General features: G+C 34.4%; 1 protein-coding gene and 1 non-coding gene across 31 annotated transcripts in view; both read right to left on the minus strand.

The window, feature by feature from the left end:
- The window catches only part of CSPP1 (centrosome and spindle pole associated protein 1), a 183,702-nt gene that overhangs the window by 137,438 nt on the left and 25,591 nt on the right, over window positions 1-20,673 (minus strand). For 18 of the 30 annotated variants that reach the window (XR_013367216.1, XR_013367218.1, XR_013367219.1 and 15 more), the window contains 5 exons: window positions 11,288-11,391; window positions 10,546-10,569; window positions 6,381-6,461; window positions 4,902-5,003; window positions 3,498-3,937 (listed from right to left, as the gene is read on the minus strand). Coding sequence is in view for 22 of the 30 variants with exons in the window: in XM_077876699.1 (XP_077732825.1) it covers window positions 3,498-3,937; window positions 4,902-5,003; window positions 6,381-6,461; window positions 10,546-10,569; window positions 11,288-11,391 (751 nt within the window). In the remaining 8 variants the exon portion in view is untranslated. The remainder of the gene's footprint in view (window positions 1-3,497; window positions 3,938-4,901; window positions 5,004-6,380; window positions 6,462-10,545; window positions 10,570-11,287; window positions 11,392-20,673) is intronic. The other 12 variants (XM_077876700.1, XM_077876704.1, XM_077876690.1 and 9 more) reach the window with 5 other exon arrangements.
- On the minus strand, window positions 20,387-20,520 carry LOC144300717 (small nucleolar RNA SNORA31). The gene has a single exon (XR_013367521.1). It is a non-coding gene; the product is annotated as a small nucleolar RNA SNORA31 (small nucleolar RNA).

The raw sequence follows: 20,673 nt of genomic DNA on the forward strand, positions 1-20,673 counted from the left end.
GCAAGAATCTACAATGGGGGAAAAAACAGTTTCTTCAGTAAATGGTTCCAGGAAAACTGTACGACTACATGTAAAAAATTAAAACTGAATCACTTTCTTACACCATACACAAAAATATACTCAAAATATATTGAAGCCCTAAACATGAGACCTGAAGCCATTAAACTCCTAAGAGGAAACATAGGAGTCTCTGGGACATTAGCCTTAGCAACATATTTATGGATAGGTCTCCTGAGACAAGGGAAACAAAAGCAAAAATAAAGTATCAGGACTATACCAAAATAAAAGGCTTTTGTACAAAAAGGAAACCATCAATAAAAGAAAAAGCAACCCACTGGAGATATCTGCAAATGATTCTTCCAATAAGGGATTAATTTCTAGAACATATAAAGAACTCCTACAATTCAAACCAAAAACCAAATAATCGGATTAGAAAACAAGCAGAAGACCCAAGTAATCGTTCTTCCAAAGAGATATACAAGTGGCCAACAGACACATTAAAAGATGCTCAACATCACTAACCATCAGGAAAATGCAAATGAAAACCAAAATGAGGTATCACCTCACACCAGTGAGAAGGACTAATATCAAAAAGACAAGAAATAATAAGTGCTAGTTAGGATGTGGAGAAAAGGGAACTCCCATGCAATGTGTTGGGAATGTAAACTGGTGCAGCCACTATGGAAAAACAGTAGGGAGATGGCTCAAAAAATTAAGAATAGGTATACCATATGATCCAGTAATTCCAGTACTTAACTAAAGAAAATGAAAACATTGGGACACCTGGGTGGCTTAAGCAGTTGAGTGTCTGCTCAGGTCATGATCCTGGAGTTCCAGGATCGAGTCCTTGTATTGGGCTCCCTGCATGGAGCTTGCTTCTCCCTCTGCCTGTGTCTTGCCTCTCTCTGTGTCTCTCATGAATAAATAAATAAAATCTTTAAAAAAAAAATGAAAACATTAAATTGAAAAGATACCTGCACCTCTATGTTTATTGCAACCTTACTTATAATAGCCAAGTTATGGAAGCAACTCAAGTGTCCATCTATAGATGAATGGATTAAAAAGATGTGGTATAGATACAGAATGCAATATTTGCCATAAAAAAGAATGAGATCTTGCCATTTCCAAAAATATGGATGGACCTAGAGGGTATTATGCCAAGTGAAAATAAATCAGGGAAAGAAAAATACCGTATGATTTCATTTATATGTGACATCTAAAAAACAAACGAACAAACAATAAGAAACAGACTCGTAAATACAGACAATATTGTTGCCAGAGGGTAGGGGCATGGGAGGAAAGAGCTAAATAGGTGACAGGGATTAAGAGATACAAGCCTCTAGTTATAAAATAAATAAGTCACAGAGATAAAAATACAACACAGGGAATATAGTCAGTAATATTATAATAATGTTGTATGGTGACAGATGGTAACTACATGTATTTTGGTGAGCACTGCATAACGTGCAGAACTGTTGAATCCCTATGTGTGCATCTAAAATGAATATTAACACTGCATATCAACTATACTTATTTAAAAAATTTTAATAAATGGTTAGAGCAAGAGGCCAAATGCAGTTACATACTTCTACAGTCTCAAAAATTTCACTAGTAAGTAGTCATTTTTCTTATCAACCACTCTGCCTCCTAAGTAAAAACTATTAAACGATAGATGTGAATTTTGATTTGCTACAATTAAGGTATCTACAAATCTGAAATACAGAAATTCAATTTTAACCTCATGCTAGAGACATATGTGGTAAACCTTACATCTAGAGATATAAGTTTATGCATTAACAAAATGGAAGTAATACAATGATTTAAATTTGAAGACATACTTTCAAATATTTTAAGACATGTTACAGGAATTTTTTTCTCACTCATCCTCATGTTTATCTATTCTTAAAATACTACTTGGGGAAGATTATATGAAGAGAGTTCATTTTTTCATTTACGGAATACATAAGAAAAAAAGCTCTCAAATAATTAGGCTGAAATTCATTTGTTCAAGTATAAAATTATCACAGGATATAAATACAAATATAATAGATTAAAATATATTTTAAAAGCAATCATAAGTTTCTTGAAATTCCAAACTTAAAAGGTAGCATTATATTACACTTCAAAGAAAAACAGACACCATAAAGAAAAAAAATGGTTTCATGTACAAAGGCAAAACCAAGAGTCCAAGATTACCTGCAGTTCTCTATTTGAGAGCTCTTTTAGTTTTAGGCAGCCTTTGACTATCTTTAGGTATAAACATTTTCAAATATAAAACGTTATAGGATTTGGAGTATTTTCTGAAGTACAGTTAGATTCAAATCAGATGTAAATGACAAGTAGCATTGCAAAATTCTAATCCTCCACTCATATCACTTAAATCAGGATGATTATTAAACAGATCGAGTGAGAAGGCCATCATAGCTACAGAATAAAGAGTAGAATATGACAAACTATAAAGATTTTGTGTTATTATTAATAACTAGAATACTTAATGTATAGCATTATGTCTCAAAATTTTCTAAAATATTTAAAAAGTAATCTATTTGGACTAAAGAAACAGATCCCATAAAATCTTCAAAATTTAAATTTAACCCTTTCAAGTTAACAAGTCACTGACAAATATGGACTCCTGCCATATTTCTATCTCCAAAAGTTTGTGACAATACAGCAAATTTTAAGTATTAAGACAAATGACTTAATAAAACAAAACCCCCCCTATAGCAGTTAAGAAATTACAAATAGTGTCCCCAAAATAATCATCCCAAAGAACTGAAAAGCATCAGAAAATCTGATAGTAAAAACCTGGTATCGTTTCACTTAAATGTTGAATACGTGACTTAAAAACAATGAAATATATTGATAAATGTATTTAGAGCATAGGAACATTAACGGAATAAGCTGTATTTCATCTACTTTAAAATGTCTCATGTATCCATACTTTAACATCTGAATCTGGGATTGCCATCAACCTGGTTTTTAGTCAAGTTATTGCAATGTGGAGTTCTTTTTTTCTTCTGTCAGTCGTCTAGGGGCACTCTGAATCTGAGACAACCCTGAATTCTTGCCTAAAGGTTTTTTAAATACTGGCAACATGAATTTCAGACTGCAAACCTGAATCAATACTGGCTTACAGATCAAATCTCAGAGGTGTTTGTTTTTTTTTTTTAATCCTCCCATTCAGTGCAAAGGTTGAAACATGCAAGTTTCCTTTCTGTCCCCTTCTGTGAAAAAGTTTATTTCCCATTTAATTTTACACGAAGGTTGTAGTCTTTCAGTGTCCCAGTTTGATTACGGGTCCCTTTTTCCCCCATCTTGGAGGTTTTATTTGTTCCTTCAGTGGCACATAGAAAATAGCGGTACAACTTCAAACTGATAGCATCTTAGAATTAATCAAATATGTAGATAAATGAAACTGCTTCTCCCTAACATACTGATAAAAAGTAACGACATGAATACTAAGTAAATAAAGAAAATAAATATAAAATTGTAAATACCTGTCATTTGTATACACTCTCAAAAGTCTTCTATCAAAATCACTTTCATATCTAAACCTCTCGTCCATTTCTTCACTTACTTCAGGATCTTGATCTGGTTTATAATACTGTCTATCAAAAACACGATCGTCATTAAACCTGCGAAATCTTCTATCTGGAATGTCAGCTTTGTTGGCAAACCTTTGATGTTTTTTATTGGGTATGCCCACTTCTTCATTAGTTTTTTTAATGATTCTTCTATTCCTTAATTCAATGTCATCATCTAGTTGTCGATATCTGTCTTCCTCCAGTCTTCTTTGGTTTAGAAGCTCTTCATATGCCTCCGAAGGAGTTAAGACATTTCTTCCAAGACCCCCTGAATTTTCACAAGATGTCTGTATTTGTGAAGATAAATCAGGCTTACCCTGACAAATAGGTTTTTTATTTCTTTGATTCTTCTGCTGGTCAATTAAAAAAGAAAATAAGAAATAGATCTTAGTACAATGCTATTTCTTAGAAAATAATTAAACCCTCAAATGATGCTTAGTCTACTTACTATCTGAACTCCAAGGCTTAATTACCAAAAGAAATAGCTTATCTTTAGGAAAAAAAAACCTCAAGGAAATGCTATCTTCAAAACTTACTAAATATCATCTAAACAAGCAACAGCAATATGGGTAAATAGCTACAAAAAGAGAGGATAAATTAAATGCAAATTCCTATCCCAGGAGATAGTAGGCATATTTTGGCAGGTAATATAGCTTCAAAATACTTCAAATTAAATTCTTAATACAAAAAAATATAGAAAGTGGTCAATTTTTTGGCCCTATTGATATCAATCCACTACTCTTAAATTTGGAAAAAAATATATATCTAGAAATTGTCAATATTTTAAAAATCACTCAAAATAAAAACTAGGGGCTCCTGGGTGGCTCAGTCCATTAAGCATCCGACTCTTGATTTTGGTTTAGGTCATGATCTCAGGATCATGAGATCGAGCCACATGCCAGACTCCATCCATGCTGGGTATGTAGTCTGCCTAAGATCCCCTCCCTCTCCTCCTGTTCCTTCCCTGCCTCCCTCCCCTTACTGTTCACTCACTCTCTCTCCTCCCCCCACCAAAAAAAATTAAATACAAAGTAAAAACTAAACACCACTTAAAGCCAATCTCTAAAATTAAATCTCCCCCATGATGTTAAAAAGTAGGATAAGTTCTTCAATATGTGATAAAACCATTTACCAAATATTAAAATTCCCAAATAAAATAAAATAAAATAAAATTCCCTGTATTTAGTTCCATTTGGCTTAATCTTTACAATATTCACGTAAAAACCAAGTGAAATGTTTAACATATAAAAATATTTTCAAGTAAGTACAAAATATTCAACCTCTGGTGTTAAAGATTTACTTTAAAAGCAAACCTACCTCGGTACTACTCTTTTCTACCTGTCTGAACCTGTCAGTGGATTCCTCCTTACCCCTGAGAAATTGATTGTATTCCTTGTTGCGTTCAAGTTTCAACCTTTCCTTAATATAAAAACCAAAAGGTAATGTTAAAATTCCAACTTCAGGAAAAAGTACCTTTAGATTGTCTAATCAAACTCATACAGACTAAGAGATCTTACCCCAAATCAAGCTTTCTTAATAATTTCAAGGATACAAGTAGTTGCAAGGCACAAGAGAGACAGGAAGAGGTCTCAAACCACCAATGCAATTCCCCATATCCTTTCTCGCCACATGAAAATAAGCATTACTACATGCTTAGGTGCAGGTTAATACAGGCAGTCTTTAATAGAAGGGAGCTGCTTCCATCAAAAAGCATTCATAAATAAATCTGTCCCACTAGTAAATGCATGAATGTGCTTGCCAGGAGATGTTATTAGCATGTTTCCAAGGAGATCTGACCAGGTTACCTTCCTTCTTTCCTTCTCAAGACACCTCCTGCCTCTATTCCCCCATCTCACTCACAAAAGACCTACTACTAATCATTTCTTTCACAAGTATCAAGATGGTTGATTACATTTTAAACATAAAAAGGTAAAATTAGGGATCCCTGGGTGGCGCAGCGGTTTGGCGCCTGCCTTTGGCCCAGGGCACAATCCTGGAGACCCAGGATCTGGTCCCACATCGGGCTCCTGGTGCATGGAGCCTGCTTCTCCCTCTGCCTGTGTCTCTGCCTCTCTCTCTCTCTCTCTCTCTCTCTCTCTGTTACTATCATAAATAAATTTTAAAAAAATTAAAAAAAAAAGGTAAAATTATCACAGACACTAAAATATTATAATGTAAATGTTCTGTTGAAACACATGCTACATTAGGAAATGTTTTTAAGCCTTAATATCTCCAACTATCATTGAAAAAGCACAATCTAAAAAAAAAAAATTAAAGATTTAACTAGGTCATCTTTTGAAACTTATTATGTTTGTCTTATGTACTATGTCATGATGGGTGACCTAGCTTGGAAATTGAGTCTCTACCAGAGGCATGCAGTGTTTTATCACTGCCACCTCTGAAAAGTAAGTACATGTATTCATAGAGTGAATAGAAACACATTCAAAAAGCCCCAGACCTCACCCCACATCAAAGCTCAGTATACTCTCATCCACTTATGTCACTGAAAACCCTGATGCACAGCATTAACTTCACAGAAACCAATGCTGAAAAAAGTAAATTCTAAATACTCGATTAATTCACGTATTAAACATATATCACATCATTATAAACATTATGTTCAAAAGTTCTGTTAAAAACAGCACAACTAGAGACCCCACAGATTTTTTTAAAAGGCATATATTCAAGAATGGGAAATGATATAATCTTCTGCTTGTATTTAAGTCAGGAGTTCATTCTTTAATTATTTTGACACCTCAAAAAACTAATACCCACAATAACTTCCTATCCACTTACCTTGGCAGATAGCCTCTCATCAATAGGAAGAGAAACTCCAAGAGTAGATGGATCTGCTTCACTTGTGGACAGAAAATTTTTCTGTAGGTATACACATTAAAAAAATATTAGTTTATTGCCTTTATAAAATGTTTCATAAATGTGTCTTTACATTCTATTTTCTAAACTATTACATTATACAGAGCAAAAGAATGAAATGGAGATGAAGACAAAGTACAAAAGCAAATAGAAAACAGAATTTTCTTCCAATCAGCAAGTCCCTTAAGAAGAGAATCACATCTTAATTTTCATTTGCAACATATATATTCTAGATGATTAAAAAGCATGGGTAAAAGTAAACTCTTACCCAATTTATATTTCTTTTCTAAGCCACATATTCCTCATTCTCAGTGCTCTACTATTCTTTGGCAAACTTAAGGCAAATTCAAACTTCTTCACCAATATTCACATACCTGCCGCAGTAATGTTTTTTACTAATTTTCCTGCAATAATTTATGAGGGGATGTCCATTCAAATGCCAAAAGATATTAACTATGAACACTGTTTCCTTATGTGTACTTCCATTCTTGTTCATTAAACACTCAGATAACAGTGTATTAAAACAGCATATGACCAGGAATCACAAGACTGGACTCCAGGACTAGCCTGGACTATTATATATATACAATATATAATAAATATATGATAATATACTTACTTAGTAAAGTAAATTTACTTTAATAAGTAAATAAGGTATCACTGAGTCTCAATTTACAAATAAGTTGTGGTACAAAAGCTAATTTGAAAGTTGGTTGTATAGAACTCTAAACTTATTTGTCCAGAGAAAAAAATAGAATACCTGAGTAGATCCCTGAGTCAGTTTAACCCCTATATAAAAAGTACACTATAAACCTAGCCATTTTGTACAGTGATACATGTATAAAAAACATACTCAGAGTTCCAACCCTAGGAAGACAGAGATACAGCATCCCCACTCCTTCATTAGGCAATTCCCACTCCCAACAGAGGCCCAGAATGATGTTTGAAATTTTCAGGACAATGAAAAAAAAAATAAACAATAAGGACCATATAGTGAGCTATTCAAAAAGCTGAACTTTAGACATTGTCTCATTCATTCAATAAATACTGATTGCCAACTATGTACCAAACTGTTCAATATATCTGCAATTCATCAATGAAGAAAAAGAAAGATCCCTACCTAGAGCTTATATTCAAGCAAAGAAAAGCAAGAAATAATAAACATAATGAAGAGTATGGTATGTTAGAAGATGATATTGAGTGTTGTGACAATTAAAAAGAACAAACTACAGTAGTTCAGGCTTCTAGAGGATGGGAGTGAGAAGAACAGAAATCTAGTGTTCCCTTTTGGACATGCTCAGTATAAGTAAGATACCCTTACATTTCCAAGATAGGTAGTCAAATAGAAAGTGTGAGGTTCAGGAGAGAAGTCTGGTCTGGAAATATACATTACTAATTCAAATTAAAAACTGTTCTTCTGAGAATATGTTCTCTCTGTACTTTTATATTTTTTTAAAAAAAGATTTATTTATTTATTCATTCAGAGAGAGAGAGAGAGAGAGAGAGAGAGAGAGGCAGAGAGGGAGAAGCAGGCCGGGAGCCCAACGCGAGACTCAATCCTGGGTCTCCAGGATCACACCCTGGGCCGCAGGAGGCGCCAAACTGCTGCGCCACCAGGGCTGCCCTCTTTGCACTTTTAAATGGTCAACTGTCTTCTAAAAACTGGAAAGAAGATGGTAGTTGTTTAATGGTTCTCGGTAAAATTTAAGCATTTAATTTTTTAATTTAAATATCCATGTAATTCAAAAGTCTAGAAGCCACAAAAAAAAAAAAAAATCTAAAAAGAACAGGATTTGGAAACTACAGATTCTAGGGGTCAAGGAAGCCACTGAAGCCACCTACCGAAATCCTATGTAATTTTTTTTCCCCCATGCGTTCCTTTCCATGCCCAGGTACCTTCTCATACATCAACCAAAATTTGTCTCTTGCATATAAGGGACTATTGCTCCTCTATCACAAACATATTTTTGATAACACAATGTTGAAAACTCCTTTATATCAATTTGAATTTAAAGATTTGTATTTCTTGATCTTTTTCCCGTTTATAAATGCAATTTCTTCCTATGCTTCCTATCATCATTCTTTTTTAAAATCTTATATGTGACACACCTGGGTGGCTCAGAATTTTGAGCATCTGTCTTCGGCTTAGGGCGTGATCCTGGAGTCTGGAGATCAAGTCCAGGATTGGGCTCGCTGCATGGAGCCTGCCTCTCCCTCTGCTTATGTCTCTGCCTTTCTCTGTATCGCTCATGAATAAATAAATAAAATCTTTTTAAAAAATAAAATCTTATATGTTATGGAGGTACCTGGGTGGCTCAGTCGGTTAAGCATCTGCCTTCAGCTCAGGTCATAATCTCAGAGTCCTGAGATCAAGCTCCCTGCTCAGCAGGGAGTCTGCTTCTTCCTCTCCCTCTGACCCTCCTCCCCACTTGTGCTCTGTCTCAAATGAAGTCTTTTAAAAAAAAATAAAAGGAGGGCAGCCCCAGTAGTGCAGTGGTTTAGCGCCGCCTGCAGCCCGGGGTGTGATCTTGAGGACCCGGGATCGAGTCCCACGTCGGGCTCCCTGCGTGGAGCCTGTTTCTCCCTCTGCCTGTGTCTCTGTCTCTGTCTCTCTCTCTCTCTCTCTGTGTGTTTCTATGAATAAATATTTTTTAAAAAATAAAATAAATAAAAGAATAAAATCTCCTATCTACAAAGTAATGTAAGATCCATGAGTGAAAATGGCAGATATCAGAGGAAAACCCCATCCAAAAAGGAGTGGTGAGAGAGGGGGAGAATACTGAAGTACAAGGCCAGGGAGATAGGCTAGAACATGAAAGACTTCACATGCCATGCTAAGGAATATGTATTTTTATTCTGAAGGTCAGTGAGGAGACACTGAAGTATTTGTAATGGACAGGATGATTCTAGAAAGTAGGGTGAAGAACAGATTGAAAATTAGTGGAAGGAGAGGAGCTAAAAATCTGTAGCAGTAATTTAAAATAAACATAAGAATCTCTAATATGCAGAATAGTTTTAAAACAGTTACCAAGCTCTTCACAGGCTGCTTAAGAAGGTATGCTTCACACATACCAAATTAAAAATCTAATCTAGGGGCACCTGGCAGGCTCATTCTATAGATCATGCAACTCTTAATCTCAAGATCATGAGTTCAAGCTCCACACTGGGTGTGAACCCTACGGGGAGAGAGAGAGAGAGAGAGAGAGAGAGAGAGAGAGAGAGAGAGAGAGAGAAAATAAATTTCCTTTTTAAAAAAATCTAATCAGATCCTACCCTATCTACTTACATCATTATTTTTTACTACTCTCAAAAAGAATCTACTCTAACCGACTCAGACTGGCAAATCACATGTTTCATTCATACAAAGCAAAAGCCTACCCTCCAAGTCCTTCCTTCTCTATTCCCCATCTGAAAAGCTTCTGCTCCTTGATCTGCCCTCCAGAATATCCAAATTCTATCCATTTTATATGTTTTACAAAATAACACGGTGAGGTCTTTCCTAATCAATACAGCCTTTTCAGTTACCTCAACAACCAGATTTAAGACCCTTGAAGACAGATTCTTCTTCATAAGTGCTTAAAACGTGTTGGTTAAATGAACGGATGTGTGAGATTCTTTTTATAAAGTTCTATAAAACTATAATGTTTTTGTTTTCCAATATAAATTTACAAATGCAATCCATGGATTTGGGTGCAAAAATAGTGACAACACAGTTAAAAACATCTTAGAATATCCTATTATTTTGATTGATCTTAATGTGATTAGCATAATTTGAAGAAAAAACTGGCATGCTGAAAACAAATGAGTTTATGATAGCTGTGCAATGTCTCTAAAAGATGCATAAGAAAGCAACAAAAATAAATGCAAAGCAGGAATCATAAAGAATGCTTGATTGTACTAATGAAAAATTATAATGTATAGACTGCCATCTTGGTAAAAGCAAGGATACAAAATGTTATCATTCAAAAGTCTCAAAATCACAAGTGAAGTTATTTTCATTAGTTTGAGAGCAACATCATAAATGAAAATAATTGCAAGCTAAAAATTAAAAAAACAAAAACAAAAAACATTTTGCAGGCAACCCTACCTTCCTTTTTGCTTGTGTAATACCCTGAAGTCAAAGAAAACAAACCAATGATAAAATATATTCAAAGTTCTTTCTCTCCATGTGCAAATCAGAGTAAGTAAGAGATCACTTATACATTTGGAACAAAAATTACAAAGTATTAAAAAACTATAGAATATCTTGGGATGAGTAGAAATATCATGATTGTTTAAAATAATTTGATAACCTAAAAAGTAAATTGCATTTCAAAACTTATAAGAAATCTTTAAGTTTAGCAATTACAGAATTTAACCAAATATAGTTAAAACAAGGGTTCTGCTAAGTAAATAGATTAAACCATAAAGCAAAGACTTTGGCAGCTAAATAAATGAAGTTTTCATAAACTTAAACTGGCAGGAAAATAAGTAGCAACTAGAATTCCATGTGTCATTTTAATCCACAGTCATGGGGAATGGAGGAGTAGGGAATTATAACAGGGCTATTTTAAACCATGGTAACTCTACAGAAAACAGGAACAATCAGAACTCACAATCTCATTTAAAATAAAAAACCACTACCCTACTGTAAAGATCAAGAATCTGTTATTTCATGGCACCAGTCCTGAGCATCAGTTTTTTTCTACCACTGTCACATATAATCCCTTAACTTTCACATTAACATCCTGTTAGGTATCAATGAAAATCTAAAAATTAACACACATAACCTTAGAAAATAAATTTAGATGAATTCTGAAGCATAAGATCCAGCTAACAGAATGTATTACCTGAGTAAGATAGCGTCTGTAATCTTGCCTTAATTCTTCTTTTAGTTTATGTTTCTTCCGTTCATAATCTTCCCCAAGTGGTAAACTTAATCCATAATCAATTCCTAAAAACAAAACAACTTAAGTAACATAGCTCACTTTTAAACCAATCCCAATTTCAATACAATCTGATGTCACCAAAGCACAGTAGGAAAGAACACAGTCATGTTGATTCTGAGACTGGGATCAGGATAAGAAATTGTTTATTTAAAATGTTTCAGCAGTTCATACATTCACACCTATGGAAAATATCCCTCCCACCCATGAAATCCAGTCACCCAGTTCTCCTGCCCAAAACAACTAACGCTACTGTTTCTTGTATTTCCTCCCAGAGACTTTACACATCTATAAACAGAGACTTTTAAATTACTCTGTGTGCATATATCTGTATATTTACTTCTTCCCACTTAGATACATGGTTCTGCATTGTTTGGCATCTGGCTTTTTCACAGAGCACAAAACTAAAGCAAAGGAAAGCTGATTAACTTTATTTCTTCACTTAATGCTACTGAAATTCTATAAAAATAAATACCTACCAAAAAACATATCTGCAACAATTTTAAGGTCTGTTTTCCAGTTTGTGAAAATTAATAATGTGATTTGTTTTACTCTAAGAATATCTTTGTTATAATATGTTTCAGAAAAAATTATCAAAACTTATGTGTGGGGAGGAAAAAAATAACTAAGTGTGGCTGAGGCTGAAATTTCCAAAAACTTTTAAAGTTAAGCCACCAAATTCTGATTTCATATAAATTGATATTAATTTTTATTGTAAAATATACATAAAATTTACCATTTTAACTGTTTTCAAGCATACAATAATTCAGTGGCATTAAGTATATTCACAATACTGTGCAACCATCATCACACACACAAAACTAAGGCCATTTCCAGTTTTTTTTCATCATCCCAAACACAAACTCCACAGAAGGATGTTAATTTTTTTAAGAAAAACTTTAATTTTGAGTCATGTTTCCTTACGTAGAGTTCAAATTCAAATTACATTTTGGGGTGATGACAATAGTGATGGCTGTACAACTTATAAATACACTAAAAACCAGAGCTGTACAATTTCAATGGGTAAACTTTATGGTATGTAAACTATATCTTGATAAATCTGATATCTTGATAAATTATATACTTCCAAAATATTTTTAATAGTAAAATACTATGTCAAGAAATACAGATCCAGATGAGTATTTAGATTTTTGAAGCTCCTCTCCTTTTTTTTAGTCCTACTATATAATACCACAGTATTAAAAATTTGACATTTCTAAATGAAATGATTTTCCTTAATGATTCAGCTACAAAGAATACAGATGAAATAATTAACCATAGTTTATAAACTGGTATGCGTATCACTATTTTTGTGTCTTATTCCCTCACAATGCAGCTAAATGATGGGACTTTTCATAAAAGTGTCATATAACTGCTTTATTACATCACTGAAATATTTCAGGGGGAAAGGTCCAAGCAATATAAATATAAATGGATGTCTGCTGATTTTATGGAATACTAAATTCCACTTTCTACCATAAACACCATGGAATTCTCTTGATAAACACTTTTAGCCTACATAATCCTGATAATAGTGAGTAAAGCAGGTATCCTTAGGGATGCCTCTCACTCGTGCTCCCAACTCTCTCCTAAAAGAATTTAAACTATCCCATAGCTTAGAATTTTAAATCATACAAGAAAGCATTCTTTCCTTTCTATGTGAGAGAACACAGAAATCTAAACCTTAAAGATACAGAATTTAAGCCTAAAGATAGAAATAGTTTTGATTCCCACATTCAGAATGGAGTATCACACATAGAGCTAAATTATAAAGTCAATGAAGGTAAGGCCGTGTTTTAATCAATTTTATTTATTTTTTTTTAAAGATTTTATTTATTTATTCATGATAGTCACACAGAGAGAGACAGAGAGGCAGAGACACAGGCAGAGGGAGAAGCAGGCTCCATGCTGGGAGCCCGATGTGGGATTCGATCCTGGGTCTCCAGGATCGCGCCCCGGGCCAAAGGCAGGCGCCAAACCGCTGCGCCACCCAGGGATCCCTTTATTCAATTTTATAATGCCTGGTATATATAAGAAATGTTCAATGAGTAAATGTATAAATGAATACATGAATGAATGCCTAAATAAAAGGAAATAATGAGAGGAAGAGAAAAAGCACACAATTCTAATTTATTTCTGCTTTTTAGGCAGTCTGCATGGACAGGAAGTATGATCATAACTAGTAACTAAAGTTGCTTATCTCTAGTCACAATAGATACTCTATTGTGGCAAGGAGAAAAAGAAAATGCTGCAAGGATGATGCCTCCCAACATGTTAGGATTTCCAACACAGGGAAGCAATAATTTACAACTTTCTGAAAAGACATTTAAGGTAGGTTTTTAATACAGGTTTTCAATTCTGCTTGGTGGATTTATGTGGAAGAATAGAAATTAAAATGTGATTTTCACTTATAAACTACTATATATACTAAGTTCAATTTCATTATCAAGAGTATCTGGCTCTTACTATTGACACATAGTATTTGTAATAATTGTCTTAAAAGACAAGGAAGAATGCATACGGATTGCCTTCTGAACTACTTTAAATTTTAAGTTTAAGATTTAGTCAACAAAAAATACTTTTTAACTGTTATTTTTGTCATCTAGTACCAACATTTTATGGCATTAGAGGTAGGTCAGAGAAATAAAATTAAAAACTGTAGGAACACTTTAAATATTCTGTTCATTTTAAACTATGCATTAACTATGACATCTCAATTGACTTAATGAACTACAAAACATGGTCAGAACTTACTTATTCAGAGCAGTTGTCTTATGATGGTTCTAGTGGCAAGTAAAGCATTAGTGTCATCTTAGGGTCATTTGAAGTGATGTCACTTCAAGTACATCAGTGACTCTAAGACAGTTAACATTATGCTTCAGAACTATATTAATCACAAGTATTAGTTTCTACAGTAGTTTTGGGCTATATAAACTATTCAAAACTAAAGTATGCAATGTTTTTATAATTAATTTACCTAACATAGCACTCATAATAAACACTTTATGTAACAAATTACTATGGAACACTTAGTTTTTTTCTTTTGTTGTACTACCATGAGAAGTTATTACATAAAAACAATCAAGACCAATTATAGGAGATAATAATTGAACTTTCCATAAGCAGGCAACTTCTCAACAGACATGATTGCTTTAACTGAGAACACTGTACTCAAACTTTAGTATAAAGAGGAGTATTATACATGACTCATTTGACTTGTACAAAACTGAACAATAGCAGAATGTCTGATATTCATTCACAATAAGAGAAATCTAAGACTACAAATGCTAAAAAGAATGACAAAAATGTAACTAAAAATTAGTCAAAAAAAAAAACAACAATTTCCTGTTGTCTATAGGACAACAGGAAAATCTTTAACATTAAATGTAATTTTTTAGCTTTATCTAAACCTCAGAGCTGCTCTGCGGTTTAGCGCTGCCTTCGGCCCAGGGCATGATCCTGGAGACCCAGGATCGAGTCCCACATCAGGTCAGGCTCCCTGCATGGAGCCTACTTCTCCCTCTGCCTGTGTCTCTACCTCTCTCTCTCTCTCTCATGAATAAATGGAAATGGAAATGGAAATGGAAATGGAAGGAAAAGAAAAAAAAGAAAGAAAAGAAAAGAAAAGAAAAGAAAAGAAAAGAAAAGAAAGAAAAGAAAAGAAAAGAAAAGAAAAGAAAAGAAAAGAAAAGAAAAGAAAAGAAAAGAAAAGAAAAGAAAAGAAAAGAAAAGAAAAGAAAAGAAAAGAAAAGAAAAGAAAAGGACGGCAGCCCCGGTGGCGCAGCGGTTTAGCGCCGCCTGCAGCCCAGGGCGTGATCTGGAGACCCTGGATCAAGTCCCACATCAGGCTCTCTGCATGGAGCCTGCTTCTCCCTCTGCCTATGTCTCTGCCCCTCTCTCTCTCTGCATCTCTATGAATAAATAAATAAAATCTTTAATAAAAAAAAAGAAGAAAAGAAAGAAAGAAAGAAAGAAAGAAAGAAAGAAAGAAAGAAAGAAAGAAAGAAAGAAAGAAAGAAAGAAAGAAAGAAAGAAAGAAAGAAAGAAAGAAAGAAAAGCAAGCAAGCAGGCTGGTTGGTTGGTTTAAGAGACTGAGGCAAGAGGACCTGGAGATTATTGACAACTCTTTTGCTACAGAGTCACCTAGAAATTGACAGTAGCTGGAGGAACATAAAGGATTTTATAAAATAGGAGATATTACAGCAATGCTTGTATTCTGACATAAATGATCTAATGGAAAGGAAACATAATTTATGATCCAGAATGTAGATGAAAACTGATGCAGTGATAATATTTTCAGTGAAAATGGACAGAATGCTATTTAAGTAGAAGGGGTAGTCAAAGTTGCAATGACAATCTATAGTAACAGGAGACAAGGCAAAATATACAGTACAGATGACGGTGAGCTGGCAGATACAGGGTGGGAGACAAGGGTAAGTTCTAATTGCTTCTATTTGCAGTGAGATACAAGTAAAACCATTGGCAAGGGGATGGGGAATGGAGTTTAAGGAGGGAGGAAAGAGGAAATGGCTGTCTTATAGAATAGGATAGCACTAGATTAGGGAAATGTAATAGAATCACCAACAGCAGTGAGGACACACCTTAGGTCAGCAGTCAGTACTTCAAAGAAAGAACAATTACATGGTTCTGGTTTCTCTCTACCCAAATTCAGCTACATACATACCAGCACACAACGAGTGCAGAATTGGATTTAACAAGAGTTGAGATTTTCCCAAATAGAAAGTAAGATAAAGGGAAAAAGAGGCAAGAAAGAGGAGAGTGTGCAAGGGAGTCAATATACTGGACACAGAATTTAGGCTGCATAAGGAAGGAAATAATGAGAGTAGGGCCTTTAAGGGAGAAGAATAAACAGACAGTAAGTCCTGGTAATGTCAATTATTTGGTATACTTGTTGGAGGCAGGATACAAAAGAAAATTAGCAGAAAAAACTGGAAGTAGTCATTAAAGAAAATATTTGCAACTTTATTCAGTCACTGGTAACAGAGATCCAAGATGAGACTGTTGGAGTGGGTGGCTGAGGAAGAATGGAAAATATCACAAGATGAAGAAGTCAAGAAACTGAAGAGGTAATAAATGTTTAAGGAATCAGATGAATGGCTTGAATCTGTAAATAACTGCAGTAAGAACCAAGTGAGCACAAGAGACCAATGTCACAAATTTCAAAGGTGTTGGGATTATAGCGAGGACAGGAGACATGATAGTATGGAAGTCCCAAAAAAGAACATGGCATTTACTCCAATTCCAGCTTAAACAAGGGAAGAATACATAGCACAGCTTATGGCACATACTGAGCACTCAATCTAGGATAGTTGGTAGTAGTAGTAACAACAGCAGCAATAGCAGAAAGAATAGCAGACTTTAATATTTTTATTGATCTTTCAAACATCAGGATCCTTCTTAATTATCTTTATTGGTTTCCCTTGTCAAATATATAAGGTATCAGTCAGTTAAAGTTTTCTGGCAAATCCCAAAATACTGATTTTAAGCACTTTCTACCATGGAAAGCAAAGCAATCTTTCCCACACAAGCCCAATTTTTAAAAAGTGAGGAATAATATACATAACAAAAAACACAATCTTAAGCATATTGCTCAATTTGTACAAATGTATGCTCTATTGTAACAACCCAGATTTTTTTCCACATCACAAAGCACACTTACATTCCTTCCCCATCAATACCCTCTCCAGAGCTTATAAGTGTTCAGACTTCTATCAATGTGGATGTGTTGGAGCTGTTCTTGAACCTCAAAAAAGCAGGAAGTTTGTGATCTTTTACATTTTACTTCTTTCACTCAATATTACATCTGTGAGACTCAGCCACATAGCTATATGTGGCAATGGTTCATTCTTTCCAGTTTGTGTCTTTCATTATATGAATATCTCACAACTTTTTTTAATCCATCTTACTGTTAACACATTTGAGCTGTTTCCTGCTGTTTAGGAGAGTGGGGGAAGCACTAATATGAACAAAATTCCATTGACATTCTTCTAGATGTCTTTTGGTGAACACATGTATTTCTCTTGGCTTTATTCCTGGGAGTGGAATTCTTGGGTCATTAGATAAGGTCACAGAGTTTAGCAGATATTGCCAGTTTTTCAAAGTTGCACCGTTAGCCATTCCTACAAACAATGAATGAGTTCCAGTTGATCCACATCCTTGCCCACTCTTGGTATTGTAACTTCTTTAAATATTAGACATTATACTTGTGTGCAATACTGTCTCACTATAGTTTCAATTTGTATTTTCCTAACAATTAATGATGCTGAGCACTTTTGCAATGCATTTGGATTTTCCTCTTTTGAGAACAGCTATTTAAGTCTTTTGTCCATTTTCAGAACTGCGTGGTCTTTTTCTTATTATCTAAATTTTATACATACAGATGTATACATACATATAAACCTAAGTAGATTTTATACACATACCTATGGCTGCCTTTTCCCATTCTTATGTATTGTGATGAACAGTTCTTAATTTTAATGAAGTCCATTTTATCAAACTTCTCTTTTATGATTAATTCTCCTTGTGTCTGATTTAAAAAATCCTCACCTATCTCCAACATCTCAAAGACATTCTCATATGTTTTCTCTAAGAGCTCTATAGTGTTAAGTTTTACCTTCAGGTCAGTGATCTCTCTTGAATTAATAGTCTATGTAGTGTGAGGTACAGGTTAAAAGTTTCTTTTTTTTCCTCTTCTTTAGTATGGATGTCTAACTTACCCAGCACTATTTACTAGAAAGACTATTCCTTTTCCCACTGAACTGCAGAAGCACCTATGTCATAAATCAAACATCTGTTACAAGCAGGTGTGTTTCTATCCTCTTTATTCTGTCCCAGTGGTCTGTCTAAACTCCTGCCAAAACTAAATGGTCTTAATTACTATAATTTCATACCAAGTCTTTATATATAACACTAAGTTTTCCAACTTTGTTTCCAACTTTTTCTTCAAGAATGGATTTCCAAGTTCTTTTTACTTCCTTATAAATCAGCTATCAAAAAGCCTGCTGGTATTGCACTAACCACCAAGCACACTGAAATGGTGCAGCAATCTTACAAATCAATGGGAAAATTGAGTTCTGTGATCTTCATGAACTTTTGCCAAAGAGGAAGAAAAAAAAAAAAAAAACCCTCTCTGTCATTTATAAACATAGGGAAATAAGAAAAAAGAAACTAATAATTAATAAGAAAAAAGAAACTAATAATTACCTAGTACACTGAAATTTAAAACATCAGAAACACTGAGAATTAAAATATTTTAATTTGGGCAGCCCTAGGTGGCTCAGCAAAATTTAGTGCTGCCTTCAGCCTGGGGCCTGATCCTGGTGAACAACATTCTTGTAGACGTCTTTTGGTGTTGAAAGACTTCTAATCTACAACCATAATGGTCTCTCCATATATTTGCACATTCTTTCTCTGATACATTTTGTAGTTTTTCATGTGTAAGTCTTGCGCATTGTGTTAAATATACTTTTTTTAAAAAAGATTTTATTTACTCATGAGACCCAGAGAGAGGGGTAGAGATATATACAGGCAGAAGGAGAAGTAGGCTCCCTACAGGGAGCCTGATGCAGGATTCAATCCCAGGACCCCAGAATCATGACCTGAGCCAAAAGCAGATGCTTAACTACTCAGCCGCAGGTGCCCTGAGAATAATTTTTTAAATGCAATTTAAAGGACTAATTTTAGTGTCCATTTGGCTGGGCCATGGTACCCAGATATTTGGTCAAATGTTATTACGGATGCTTCTGTGAGAGTGTTTTTTGGGTGAGATAAACATTTAAATTGGTAGACACTAGGTAAAGCAACCTGCCCTCCATAATGTGAGTTGGCCTCATCCAATCAATGCAAGGCCTTAACAAAGACTGATCTTTCCCAAGCACAAAGGAATTCTGGCAACAATCCCCAGACTTAGAACTGCAACATCAACTCTTCCCTAGTCACCAGCTTCACAGCTTACCTGGCAGATACTAGACTTTTCAGCCTCCATAATCACAAGCCTATTCCTTAAATACTTTTCTCTATAGATATGTATGTGTATTTATGTATTATATATATATACATAACACATATATACATAAAATATATGTAATATTAATACATTTTACTTTTACACACACACACACACACACACACACACATCCTAATGGTTCTCTGAAGAATCCTAACAAATACAGTGACATTTTTTAATTGCTGGATTTGAAGATTTATCTAAGTTTAACCTAACATTTTTTTCATGTTAAGGAGAACATATTTGATAAATTTTAATAATTCTTTAAATCATGAAATTCTATCAAATAATTTACTGAAAATATTAATTTTTTTAGATTTATTTATTTATTCATGAGAGACAGTAAGGAGAGAGAGAGAGACAAAGAGGTAGAGACACAGGGAGAGGGAGAAGGAGGCCCCAAGCAGGGAGCCTGATGGGGACTTGATCCCGGGTCTCAAGGATCACACCCTGGGCTGAGGGTGGCACTAAACGGCTAAGCCACCCGGGCTGCCCTGAAAATACTAAATTTCTGAATGGATTTCTTCTATGAATTTAGTTTTTTAAAATAAATTTCAACATTGTCATATTTAAACGCCAACCTCTCTACCAAGAGACATACTGACTCAGTAAATCTTCGCTTAATATTTATTGAGCACCACCCATATGCCAGGTATTTTGCTTTGCTAGTCTTGGGGTGATGAACAGGTATATAAATCCTTGCCCAAAGGAACAGCGTCTAGACAGTATACAAGCAAGCATATAATTTCAATATAATATGTGCTATTTGACAACTTCCATAACCCACTGCAAGTACCAATTTGGTATACAATGAATTTTCTTTTCACCCAGAGATAAAGGCTGGTTAAGACAGTTTTATGCCCAGGTCTACGTTACCTTTTCTAACTCAAATTTCAGTTTCTTTTTTGGAGTATAACAGGCTATTTACTGTTTACAAGTCATTTCTAAGTTGCAAAAATTTTCTCTTCATGTTTTATCCTTGTATTCCCCCATTCAATCATGGCTGCCACAATTAGACAGACAGAAAGGGCAAGGACACTTTTGTCTTGCATCTGTAATGAAAACCTTAGCAGCAGACAGTAACTGCTCCAGGTCTGTCAAATAGATGCATCCCATTGCTTCTTAATCTCAAAAGGTTATGGTTGTGCCCCTGTATTATAAATCACAAAACTAGTATTTTTAAATACAGAACAGAATCCATGCTACCCAATATAGAAAATGAAGAAAGGGTTATATACAAATACACATATGCACAGTCTAATCA

The sequence above is a fragment of the Canis aureus genome, chromosome 28, assembly GCF_053574225.1.
Source record: "Canis aureus isolate CA01 chromosome 28, VMU_Caureus_v.1.0, whole genome shotgun sequence".
Classification (NCBI taxonomy): domain Eukaryota; kingdom Metazoa; phylum Chordata; class Mammalia; order Carnivora; family Canidae; genus Canis; species Canis aureus.